The sequence below is a fragment of the Hyperoodon ampullatus genome, assembly GCF_949752795.1.
Source record: "Hyperoodon ampullatus genome assembly, chromosome: 1".
Lineage (NCBI taxonomy): Eukaryota > Metazoa > Chordata > Mammalia > Artiodactyla > Ziphiidae > Hyperoodon > Hyperoodon ampullatus.
Genome location: NC_136914.1, coordinates 2,831,902 through 2,845,099, shown reverse-complemented (window position 1 = coordinate 2,845,099; position 13,198 = coordinate 2,831,902). Strand labels below are relative to the sequence as shown.

At 40.1% G+C, this 13,198-nt stretch overlaps 1 protein-coding gene across 3 annotated transcripts in view; it reads right to left on the bottom strand.

Annotated features, from left to right (window-relative positions):
- Nucleotides 1-6,111: 6,111 nt before the first annotated feature.
- Nucleotides 6,112-13,198, bottom strand: part of FBXW7 (F-box and WD repeat domain containing 7) — a gene marked incomplete at its 5' end in the record, with an annotated part of 92,095 nt that continues 85,008 nt past the window's right edge. For all 3 annotated transcript variants that reach the window (XM_079698696.1, XM_079698698.1, XM_079698697.1), the window contains 3 exons: nucleotides 6,112-8,027; nucleotides 8,813-9,023; nucleotides 11,224-11,449. In XM_079698696.1, coding sequence (XP_079554822.1) covers nucleotides 7,759-8,027; nucleotides 8,813-9,023; nucleotides 11,224-11,449 — 706 coding nt within the window. In that variant the 3' untranslated portion in view covers nucleotides 6,112-7,758. The remainder of the gene's footprint in view (nucleotides 8,028-8,812; nucleotides 9,024-11,223; nucleotides 11,450-13,198) is intronic.

The following is a 13,198-nucleotide window of genomic DNA, read 5'->3' as shown; positions in this document are numbered from 1 at the left end:
TAGACAGTAAAAATCAGAGAGAAGGCTCTCTGTATTGGTTGGGGTTCACTGGAAGAGGAGTTTCTCCTTTGATTGGGAGGGGAGTCAACTTTCATTGGAGGGACTCTCGCCTCTCCCACCAACACCAGTACATGGAAACTTTTCTCCCTGCTGTTCGCTTCTCTGGGAAAGAATCCTCTGGTATATGCCAGACTGTTGGCCTTCTGGGACAGAGTGGGGGAGAACTGCAGACTGTAACTTAATCTCCCTTTTCATTTCTGAGCCTCACTCCCTGCTGCCTCTGCCTAAGCCTGGGTATGCAGTTTGTGTCACATCCCTTCATAGTTCTTGTAAATGGCAAGTGTGTTGGGCCTGGAGAGGGGTGGGTTCAACACAGATGGTCCCCTGGCTGCAAGCAGATGAGAAAGAGAGGTAGGTCCCACTCACCCCTGCCCTTACTTTCAATCAGTCCCCAGTTCTGAGCCCTGTGTCTGGCCTCGCCGTCCACATAGAGGGGTCAGCTCACTTCCCATTAGTGCCCCCCTCTTCGTGGGCACTTTGAGTTATCTCATGTAACATTCACAAGTTTCTCCTCTACAGATGATGACCGAGATTCAGAAAGATTAAAAAAAAAAAGTCTTCCAGAGTCACACAAGTGGCTGAGATGGAATTTGACTACAGCTGTATTTCTTGATAATAATAACAAAAACAAAGGCTGCTAACATTTATTGAGGATTCACCATGTATCAATCCTGAGAATGCAAAAGCTTGCTCCTCATTTGCCTAGTTGTTTGGGGGGCACAAGGGCATCAATGGTGATTTATAAAAAAAATAAAATTCTTGTATAACTAAAGTGTCCATCTTTTGTAGAAATAGCATATATTTTTCCCTAAATGATCTGGAAGCAAACTCTCTTTTAATAATACACTATTTTACCCATTATTCCTATATTTTCATCGCTATGCCTTTCTTTTTAGGCAAATCACTCTCTTTTGACTCTGCAACTGGAAAAAGTGATTCCAATTTTCCAACAAAAGGGGATTCATTACAGCCAAACCATAGCAGGAATCTACTACACACTGTTCTTCAGGGCTCCCTAGTTGAAATCCAGGCCCATGCCTGCTTCTGTGGCTTTGTCAGCTCCCAGGTCGGCAGGTTGGGACTGAGACTGTGTCATTTTCTGGTATGATCTACAACATACTACATGTTCCTATATTTGCAAGGCAGTTGTGAATCAATGCATAATAAAGTGGGTAAGAGCTTGGGCTCTGGGGCCACAAGCCCAGGTTTGAATCCCAGTTTCTACAAGTTTTTTTTTTTTCTTCTTAACTTCGTGGCCTTGAGCAAGTGCCTTGACATCTCTGTACCTGTTTCCTCATCTGTAAAATAGGGCTAATAATAATATATCATGGGACAGCTGAGAAGATTAATGAGTAATAAATGATTTTAAAGTACTTGTCACCGTGCTGTTATAATAAGTGTATGATAGCAGCTAGCTACCATTTTTACTGTTGATATCTCCAACCTTTAATGAATACTTACTGCATACCAGGCACATTGCTAAATGCTCAACATACAATGTCTCATGTAATCCCCATGACATGTTACCCCATTTACAGATGAGTGGATTAGAGCTGGGAGAACAGAGGAGGATTTTTCCCTGAAACTGATGAAGCTGAGCTTCAGGGCCCCTCCTTTAACAGATCTCTGTGAGCGCTGGGGGTGCTAGGACGTGCAGGGGGAAGGAGAAGCCAGCCTGCAGTCAGAAGCACTTCTATTAAGCAACTCTGGCAATTGCCTAAAGAGATCTCAGAGAAAGGGATCTGAATTACCAAGGCCTCAGTAAGTTGTCATAATCTTTATCATTCTAAATGTTCACTTTGGGATCTAATTTTGTAAGTTTTTTCTTTTCTTTAAGAGGGTCCTTAAGTTTATGAGCTTCAGGTCTCCCAAACTCAGATCTGACTCTTAACAGAGGTGCATCCAGTCTTACTTTTAATCTCTACACCATATTATGTCCTTGCAAGATTGATTTAAGATCATAAAGTCACTTTATAGGAATGGAGAGAATCCTCAAACTGAAAGGCTTATGGTAGCAGGGGACTAGACTGTCTTGCTGCCTGCGTTTAGCAAGGCATAATGGTTTGGTGAAGTATTAATGGGCTTCATTAATATATGTTTAAAAAGTCTTGCAAGTAACCTTCCTTCCTCTTATGGGGAATAGTGGTTTGATGTCTCTTTTATAATCTATGAATCTCCTAGTAAAGCAGTAAACTGGCAATATATTTCTGTGCTCTATTATGTTTGAACTTTTGATTTGCAAGAGTGATTTTCAACATAATTTTCCTTTTGCAGAGCATGACCACTGAAGCAAAGCAAAACCCAAAGATAAACAGCCTTCGTAAGTTTGGCCATGATAGATTTTCCAAAGCAAAGAATAAAACATCAAAATGTCCGCTCAGTGGTTCCTTGTCCTTAAGAATCCTGGGGAGAATCAGATCATCTGAAATAGAAACTCTGCTATTTTTATACCCAATTGCAAACTGGGAAGTCACCAGGCTTTCATCTCAGCAATGAGTCTTCCTAGGAACTGGGTCTAGAATTTATTTACACTTTGGGGAAAGGTGCATTCTGAGTCATTTCAACTTTTGGTGCTCTTTCTTTTTTTGGAAGAACCTTTGAATTACCTTTTAATATTTCTGATCTCCTCCGCCTAGAAAGAGAAGGTGGTAGAGGAATGAAGTTGGCAAGAACCTCCCACCTTTGGGCATCACTAGTATTAATCAAATGGACAATGAGATGTGTTGGCTAGTGAACTATGCCACGCTATGTCTGTTTGCAATTCAAATCGACGACTGGCACTCCCCAAAATGGGGAGCTGGGTGCAGCCACTTTGGACCCATTTAAAATCCATCTCCTTGGCAGGCAATGCCAAAATAAAAAACCGTGCACCCACTTTTCAAATTACCATATGGTAATTACCATTTGTTTAATGCAGAACATTGTGTGAAAACACACCCTCTTCACACAGAGGCCATTGATCTATCACAGAAAAGACTTGGGAAGTCTCTAGGCCACCAACAACCTTCCCTTCATATGGCCCATTCCTTTATTTTTTCATGGATGATGAGGGGAAAGGCTTAATGGAAATGTTATATAAACAGGTTCCAATATATTCTTGTATATGCACATTGTGTACACATGCACACACATAACCTATCTCCAAAACGCAGTGAGTCAGGGAACATGAAAACCACCTGTGTCAGAAGCATTTATTCAAATTCATTCACCAGCAACAGTAAACCACTTTGACTATCGGTAGAATCCCAAATGGCTTTACAAACTAGGAGTTTCTCCTAGAACTGCTGCAAGGGACGACAAGGTCGAATCCTCTGTTGCCGATGAATCTGACGGAGTAGAGGTTTCAACACTGACTCGTTCATTGCGGGTGAGGATGACTAACAGAAGGAAAATGAATACAGTTGTATCTGAGGGAAGGAATCAGAATCAATGGGATGTGAATCTAATCTACTCGTGCCAAGCAAGCCGCTTGTTTCTGGTTTCTATTAATATGGGATGTTAGGAGTTATAGGAGCCAGGATAGAGCTGGGCAGGTCCTGTCAGGTAGTTTCTCTGTCCACCTTGGTGTCTTTGTTTCACAGAGTGCAGTGAGTGCATCCGGGAAAAGTGTGCAGAAAACAAGGCACAGCCTGGGTCTGGGGAAGCTGTCCTCTATCCTGTTTCACTTCCGGGAAGAGAAAGGCACAGAGGTCTTTGTTATCTGATTGTAGCCTCCAATCAATTCAGAGAAGTAGAAAGGAGACTTTGTAACAGGCTAGCCCAAAAGGCATAGAGAAAATGGCTTAAAAACAGTTAATACACTTAACTAAATGTCAACTATCTTTTGAAATTAAACAAATAGGTAGGTTGAAACATTTACTTAACCATTTGGCATGTACTAGCTGTTGCAAATTAATGAAATAGCTATGCTTCTTAAACAGCAGGAAGGGAGTTTCCAAGTGACAAAATTATAAACAATTCCAATTAAAAAAAAAGAGATAGATAGTAAACTCTCTTTGCTCAGTTCAACAGGTATTTACTGAGCTTTTATGGGTTACTCTGTGTCCTAATTTTAGTTTCAGGCAATGTTTGATCTTTGGGAAATTGTAACATCTAAATGTGGGGACTGCCTTTACTCCGGTATAAAGAGTTGAAAATTCAGTTATATAAGGTGGTGAATTTCTTCATTAAGGAGGCCACAAAGCAGGGTTCCCTTTGTGACATTTCTTACTTCAATGACAATACTTTAATTCCTTTAGGATGAGGGTAATATTTTCCCTTTCAGGAATAGATCCACTATAATAAAGATTATTCATTTATTCATAAATAATACTTAATGAACATATATAAAATCACTCCTAGGTGCTCCATATCTGTCTTTTACAAGGTTTCTGTAAGACTCAAATGAGAAATCTATGTGACTCCACTTAAAAAATGTAAATTGCTATATATAGAGAAATACTATTTTTGTTTCATACCTGAATGAGTCACAAATACATTCAATTGCTCCCAAATATAGCAAGTTACAATTATCTGGGTCTATTTTCTTAAAGTTGTAATAGCAGCTACCACTTAATTGAGCTACAAGTGCCAACAGTGTGCTATGTGCTTTATAACATTGTGTTTAATCCCTACAATAACCTTAGGAGGTGGGTATTCTCTACCTCCTAGAAGATGAGGAAACATGAGGTCAAGTAATCTAATGAAGGTCCCGTAAATAGACAGAACTGGGATTTGGATTCAGGCGTATCTGTGAACTCATTCTATTCTATACTGTACATTTATTTTTATTGATGATGTTGTTCTTCAATTGTATTAGAGTCAAGCCACATTTACGTTATGAAAAATCAAGCAGTTTCAAGACTACCAAGTAGGATTACAGCTTCTTCTCAATCACTGAGTTGTCCGTGTGAACAGCAGTCATGGCTCCAGGCTTCGCCCCGGTTCTCCCTAAAGCAGGCCGGGCCGTTCACCTGCACTTCATTGCCTAATACAACTTCTGTCTTTAACCATGTGGCTTTTTGTCTTTTCCCTTAACCTGTCACTTCTTTCTGATGTTCTTGTGCCTGTAATGTGCTGTGGACTAAAAAACCAAATAACCAAACGTACTGGAAGGTCTCTAGGGCAGTGGTTCTCAAAGTCGTGTCCATACCCCACCTGGTGAGCTAGTTTAAATACAGATTCTTGGGTCCCATCCCCAGATGTTCTCATTCAGCAGTTTTGGGAGAGTGAGGCCCAAGCATTGCTGCCTTAGGAGTAAAGAACACATACTTTGTGTCTGTGAGAAATTTATTCTCTAAGTAGCATCAATATTTGTTAACTTTCCAACGTTCACCTCGGGCCTAGATAGTTGAGATTCCTAGAGATACACACATGGCAGAAACCTGCTACTTGAGAGGCTACCTAATTTGAGTAACTGAACTTCATTTTTTTCCCTTACTTTATAAAATGCTAGATTTATTCAATAAAACAGTGACAAAAGAGCCTGAAATTACCACAAAAATGATCCCCCCACCCCCGCCACGAATCTTGCTTTATAGTCTGTCAAAATTCTAGGTTTCTTTCTCCTTAAAGGGCATGAGTGTGAATCCTGGTGCTTGGCCAGGTACCTGACTTCTGACAAACACCTAACCCGTGTGAGCCGCAGTCCTGCCCTCATCTTTAAAGTGGAGAGAATGGTGTCTACATCTCAGGATGGTGGGAGCTTCAGAGAGAACGCATAGAAAGTTCCTGGTAAGTAGTTGACACGTGGTCACATTTTAAAAATGAACTTCCTATAGGAATTCTAGTTGCAACTACCATAAAAGTCTGGTGGCTCTTTGAGGGACGAGATTTCATACATATATACCCCAGTGTAATAGAGATGAGCACAGTGCCACATCCTCCTGCACAGTTTAAATAAATACAATTTGCATCTTGCCGCCCACCGTTCTTACTTTGGCTGTGGACAACAGGCCTGGAAGCATCAATTTCTATGCCGCACTACAGGGGATGCGAAGATTAAAATATCAGAGACAAACCCTAAATATTGATAATGAAGTGTTATTACCTCAGTGGAAGAAACAGGCATACTAACATGAAAAAACACATTTTATTGCACTTAAGTTATAAGAAAATAAAATTTCTAAGTGAATCAAACCATAGACACAATCCCTTTAAAGGTTGTTTTCCTCCATCATGTCAGGTTGTTACATAACTAAAATTAACCAACTTGAATCTGATTGTTTTAAATCAGACTATAAATAAAACAAACAAAAAAAATAAACAGGAGGAGGAAAAAAAGATCACCTAGGATACAGTGTTAAACCACTTTCACAGTTCAGCTTGAGTTGTGGCTCTTGGAGAATGAGGCAAACCATTTGACTTTTTCATTCATTTTGCTTGTTTGCATGTGACGCCTTTACTACAAAAACTGGATAGTTTCTGCTTTGTCAGTTACTCAGAGCAATAAAACTGTAACAGTTGTTTTCCCAAATACTGTAAAACACTAAGACTGACCAGCAACTTTATTTTAACTTTGTGTTTTATATATTTTTAAAATATTTTGTCAGTTTTATTATGTATTTCATCCATTCACCACAGCCCTCAAAAAGAAAAGTTTCTCCGCAGAACAGGCGGCAACAGCTCTGTTCCAAGGAATGTGTTTTAATTTTTGCCCAGATAAAAGAAAATAAGCTTTGCACACACTCTCAATTCTTTACTTGCAGGCAAACTTCACTCTTTATTTTCTGAAACTCTCCCATTCTCAGCCTCTTAGAGGCACAGATGGTTCAAGTTTCAGTGGCAAAAAGTCTTTTTTTTTCCGTAACCAAACTAGAGCAAATTTGGAATTCAGTCTGGGACTAAAACGTCACAGCAGAAAAAAAATAAAAAAAAATAATTTGCTTTTTTTTTTTCTTTCTTTCATTTAGCAGCATAAATAAGTTTGGCCACTGGGAGTACAGTACAGGGGTGGGACACAATCCCGTATTTGAAGACCTACTTCTAGCACCAGCATCAAGAATTAAATCCATCTCGGGACTCACAGAACCCAGGACAACTTGCCACCTTTGAGCAACACAGGCATTGCAGAGTGTATGTGGAAGCGACAGGAATAGATTAACAGAGGCTAATACTGTGATTGATTGACATTGGCAATGGTTGGCAAAAAAAAAAAAACAAAAACAAAAACAAAACTTTTCATGATAACTGTACAAAAACAATTCACAGTAATTTTTTTCCTTTTTAGCTTTTCCGCTCCAGAAAAATGACTTTTTGTTGCAGATGCTCTCTGGTGAGAAAGTCCACCGGTACTGTGTGGATGTTACTGCAGCTTCTTTCTAGGTCTCAGTGGTAAAAGAACAGGCTAGCAGAATCTGTAACGACATCTCTGCAGTAACGCTGCCCAGCGACCACTGGAGAAGAAAATAAAGAAATAATTGCACCTGGTTTGATTTCGAAAGTCTCGTTTTGCAAAGCTGCCCTCAGTCCAAAGTGAAGCTTTTTCCGGGATGAGCCGGCAGGCGCCTCTCTTGTCAGTTGCGGTTTGTCATCGCTTCCTCTTTTTCTTCTGAGTCTGTAGGTCTTTTCGCTCTGTTGCCCCAATCCAACATCCTGCACCACTGAGAACAAGGGATTTTTTTTCTTTTTCTTTTCTTTTTTTCTCTTTTTTTCTTTTGCAGGGGGAAGGGCAGGGAGTATGTCGTCTACACGTTGGGACGATGCCACCTTTCCTGCTCCTCACTTCATGTCCACATCAAAGTCCAGCACCAGCAGCTTGGTTTCCTCCGTCCCGTTGCGACTCCCGACTGCACACACCAGCTTTGTGTTTGAGGCTCTGATCCGCCACACGACTCCCCCGCTCCCCCCACTCTCCAATGTGACTAGGTTGCGAATAAATTCACCCGTTTTCAAGTCCCATAGTTTTACAGTTCCATCATCTGAGCTGGTAATTACAAAGTTCTTGTTGAACTGTAAACAGGTCACAGCACTCTGATGCTTGTTGGGACCTAGGCAAAACCAAAGGAATTTCGTTACTGGTTAGAAATCATGACTAAGGGTCAGTTATACTGTAATTTGTGGAATCTATATTGGAACACACAATAAATGAAATATTTAAAACGCTGCACATTTAGAAACTGTGTTCTGAGTATTTTAGGATCGGCAGGGATGTAAGAAAATCTGGTAGCTATTTGTAACTGAAACGTTTATCTCTGAGGGTTCTGTGTTCCAGGAAGTGTGGTTAGCTACCAGGCATACATTTTGTGTCCTGGTTGCATGAATGAGCACTTCTCTCGGTGTGATGCAGATAGTACCAGCATCACGTATTCTGCTCATGGACAATCTATTACCCTACCACTCTGAACTAACCAGTCAAAGGCAAAGGCTGAATGGACACTATTCCAAAACTCTGAGGAAGAGACAAAATCAATGAGTAAAAAAGCTGCAGTATAGCCCACCAGATGGCCTCGATGAAAAAAAAAAACACTTTCTAAGGGCTATGACTAATAAAAAGAAGTGAATCATGATATCAGAAGTTAACACTGCTGTGCCTCATTTAGTATTAGCGGCTTTCACATGTTTCTTCCTCTAGTTCAGTGGGCACTGGGAATCCTTCCCATCCTACTCCCACTCCTACTCAAGTCAGAGTGGAAAGGCTCATAAACTTATCCAACATAAGTTTTCATTTTGTACGAGGTTAATTCTTTCTGTGACACAAAAGCTCCATATTTCTCTTTTGACCAACAATCTCATTTTTAAGAAACACAACTAAAGGTGGGTAGCCAATATTTACCTTGCAATGTTTGTAAACACTGTCCTGTTTTGATATCCCAGATTTTAACTGTAGAATCTGCATTCCCAGAGACAAGAATGTTGTCTTTGAGTTCCATGCCGCTTGTTAACGACTGGTGTCCTGTTAACGTGTGAATGCAATTCCCTGTCTCCACATCCCAAACTCGGATTGATGTATCAAGAGATCCACTCACCACATGGATGCCATCAAACTACAACAGACACAGTTTATTAGACTAGAAGTGTACATATTCTTGATATTATTTATTGACCTTAATCCTAAAAGGGGACGGGAGTAAAGCATGAGAACAAAATGCCAGGAACAAAAGGAGGTACTAGGACAAAGTGCACACAATCAAGCAACTCCACAGGGCATGTTCTCAGAAGCTTCTACCAGAAATGCTAAATTTTTATGGCCAGTGGCTTCAAACTAGATGCAGAAACAATTTTCAAAAAACCACCTAAAATGAACATATTATTTTCAGATCATCTGGCCACATTTACTAGCTACATACCATGAATGATTCAATATGGATTGCCATTTGAGTTTTACTTCCCAATAGGAAGCTTAAACTGCTGACGTGGTTTATGAATAAAGGGTGTGCTTATCAACACCTATGGCATGAAAAGGGCTGGAGATAGCTTTCATGATATTTCAAAGTAAGTTCCATTAAAAATTGTATGTAAAATAAAAATTTCATTTACAAGAACCTAATGCTATTTAGGAAATGTGCCAACAGATAATTATATCTGGAATTAGAAGTGGTGGCATTTTGAGAACAAAAGCAAACTATATACAGCATCTCTTCTCCAGCTTCCCAGCTATACCCAAAGTCAACAAATATCTACCAATTCCCAGATCTATAATAATGTGACCACCTCTTTCCTCAATCTAATGGCTTATTTAAATAAGATTATTATATTCATTAAGGTTCGAACATATCACGAAACATACAAACAATTGCATCCAATTCCCTCTCCTCCAAATTCATAACCTTTTCTAAGTTAACAGACATCTTTATTATATGTCAATATTTCATGACATGGACAGTATTCCATCAGTTAAGATACAAATACCCCAGCGACAGAACTGAGAGCCCTGGGACTACATACTAATTTGCTGATTACTAATGGGCAGTAACTGGTAAACAAGCTATGTAAGTGACAGGAAATACAGCTGACCCTTGAACAACATGGGTTTGAACCGGGAGGGTCCACACCTATACTCGAATTTCTTTCGCTAAATACCTACGACACAATCCCAGGTTGGTTGAATTCTTGGATGTGGAACTGCAGATACGGAGGGCCAACGGTAAAGTTATTCGAGGATTTTCGACTGGAGTTGGGGTGGGGGTGGGGTGGTTGGTGCCCCTGACTCCTAAGTTGTTCAAGGGTCAACTGTATTTTTGAATTGAAAATGTTATCTTTCACGAAACGAAACAAGATCTATTTTCTAAACGTGCTATTAATCTAGTTATTTATGTCAAAATATGGCAATCTATTCTAGGACATCAGGTTCAAATGAAAACAAACCAAAAATCAGTTTAAGTCAAATTTACTTCTTCATGACTACAAACCAGCAGCCCTGTGACAGCAGAGCAGCTTTGTGCAGAAAGTTCCACTTCCACCTTGAATGGGGACGGAATCACAATTACATGGTCCATCAACTTCCAGCTATCAAGGCAAAGGGGCAACTTTTGGCCAAATTAATCCTCTAAGAAGTTTATTAAAATCCAGGTTATTCTCCTAGGAGACTATCTACCCATTAATTAACACAGCAAAATTTAGGGCCCCAAAGTCTCAGGTTCCAAGAAAAATATTTGTATTTTAGAGGGAAATCAATCACAGAAAAATTGAAACAAATCATTTAAATAATTTCAAAATTTATGCTTTCTTCATGCCAATTTTAAAGTATACGTAGAGACTTCCCTGGTGGCACAGTGGTTATGAATCCACCTGCCAGTGCAGGGGACACGGGTTCGAGCCCGGGTCTGGGAAGATCCCACATGCCACGGAGCAACTAAGTCCATGTGCCACAAGTACTGAGCCTGCACTCTAGAGCCCGCGAGCCACAACTACTGAGCCTGCACTCTATAGAGCCCACGAGCCACAACTACTGAAGCCTGCGCCTAGAGCCCATGCTCCGCAACGAGAAGCCCGCGCACCGCAACAAAGAGTAGCCCCCGCTCGCTGCAACTAGAGAAAGAATGCGCACAGCAACAAAGACCCAATGCAGCCAATAAATAAATAAAGTTTATTTAAAAAAAATAAAATATATGTAAACAGAATAATTTGATTCCCCTTTTTTTGGACTTTATTGGATCAGCAATCTGACAGTGATTAGGAGTAAGACAACCTTATGACTCATCAACAGAGCAGCTCAGGAGAGAGCAGTTGAGACAGGTCTCTTACCTGTAACGAGTAGACCCTGTTGGTGTGCCCCTGCAGTGTGTGCAGACAGGTCTCCGTCTCCGGGTCCCACACCTTCACCATAAAGTCATATGCTCCACTCACAACCCTTCTGCCATCATATTGAACGCAGCGGACCGCTGCTACATGACCCATCAAAACATGTAAACACTGGCCTGTCTCAATATCCCAAACCCTAAGGGTGGCATCTCGAGAACCACTAACAACTCTGTAGGGGGGAAAACAGAAAAAAGAATGTATTAGAATTTTGATATTGTGAGAAAACATGATACATAAAATGTCTGTGGTTATTAAAACTTTTTTTCCTTTTCTTAAGCAGGAATACCTGTTTTCAAAATAAATACATACTATGTAAAACCTTGATATATAAACATGCAAAAGTTGAGTTACTCTGATTGGGATGGGAAGTTGGAAAGCCTAGAATTCTGCCTGTTTGATTCCTCCACCCATTATGAGGGACCCAGGAGCACCTTGGGGTCCTGTGGAACAGTTTTAAGGCTACTGTACTGTAATTAGAAATGACAAAGAGGAAGAAGAGGAAGATGAAGTCAAAGAAGATAAAGAAGCAGCAGCGGAAGCAGCCAGCTCTAAACACATACAATAAGATCTTGATTTTAGAAATAAAATGTTAGTGTGGGCAATATGTGTAAAATGCTAATGGGTGGCAGTATTTTGAAAAACTTAAATTTTCTTCTTTATTCTTTCTGTCATTTCCTCCAATTTTAATTATGAGCACAAAGTCCCTTTGTGACTAGGGAAAAAATTCAATAAAGGTTTTTCAACAAAACAAATCAGAATCTGGAGTTTAAACAGCTAAACATATGAGCTTTACACCATATACTCTGGTTAAGTTAACCAGTTTTAAACATGTCCTCAAACAAAGGCTGCTTATGTTTATATTTAAAAATATTCTGTAGGCTACCGGGGCATTAAGACATACAGATTTTTAGAACATACACATGTAGGGGCAACAGAAATCCCTTAAAACTCTGACCCAACATTTATTCTCTTCCGAAGACCAGAGTGATACAAATATGGCAATCACCTTTGGATTACAAAGGAGAGTTGAAAACTCATGTCTTTAATGTCATTCCTAAGAGATTAAGAAAGGCCAGAGTTTCCACCTTTGGAACAGTAGAAAATGGAAGCATTGAGCGATTTAAGTCAGAACATAATGGAAACTGAAATGCAAGGTCTCTTGATACCAATCCCCCCCCTCCCAATTTTAATAGTAGAGCACATTGTTCAAAGTAGATTCAAATTACAAGTGAGAAGGTACTTTTCTGCACATATTACAAATCTAAAGTGAAATCTGCTAAATGTAATGGTTCTTGATAAAGAAGATGCCATGGACAGAATGAATTAACGGTAAAAACTGGAGTGGATCCACTGTGAGGACCCTTCAGAGAGACCTTTTCTGACAAGGGAGGTAGAAATCACATCTGTTTAACAGGGGTACCGTGAAGACACGCCAACGGAAGATAGAAAGGACTTTAATAGGAGGGCTCTGTAGGAGGAGATAAAAGCAACAGCAAAGATGCCGAGAAGAAAAAGCCAAGCAGTCTGGTTTGGCTTAAACTATTTTGAAAACTGGATTGAGGGTTTCTTCCTTAATTCGGTAGGCAACAGTAGGCTCCCAAAGGGCAGCGGTACTACTGTAATGAGAGAAGGTTCTCTGCAGCTGTGTAAAAGGTGACCGAGTTTGAAAGCTCTGTCAGTAGTTCAGGTGATAGGTAATGAGAGAATAAGTTAAAACCCACAGGCCTCAGCTTTTGCCCAGACACAGGGGATATGATGGAGTGGGGGAAGGGTGGTGGGTAATTAAAAAGACTCAGAGACTTGAAGCCTGAATTACGGAATGTGTCCCACTACTGGAAATATATGCCCCCCCCCACCAGTTTTTTTGAAGATGATGAGTCATCAAAGATTTAGAACGATAAAGTAAGGTGTTAGTCAA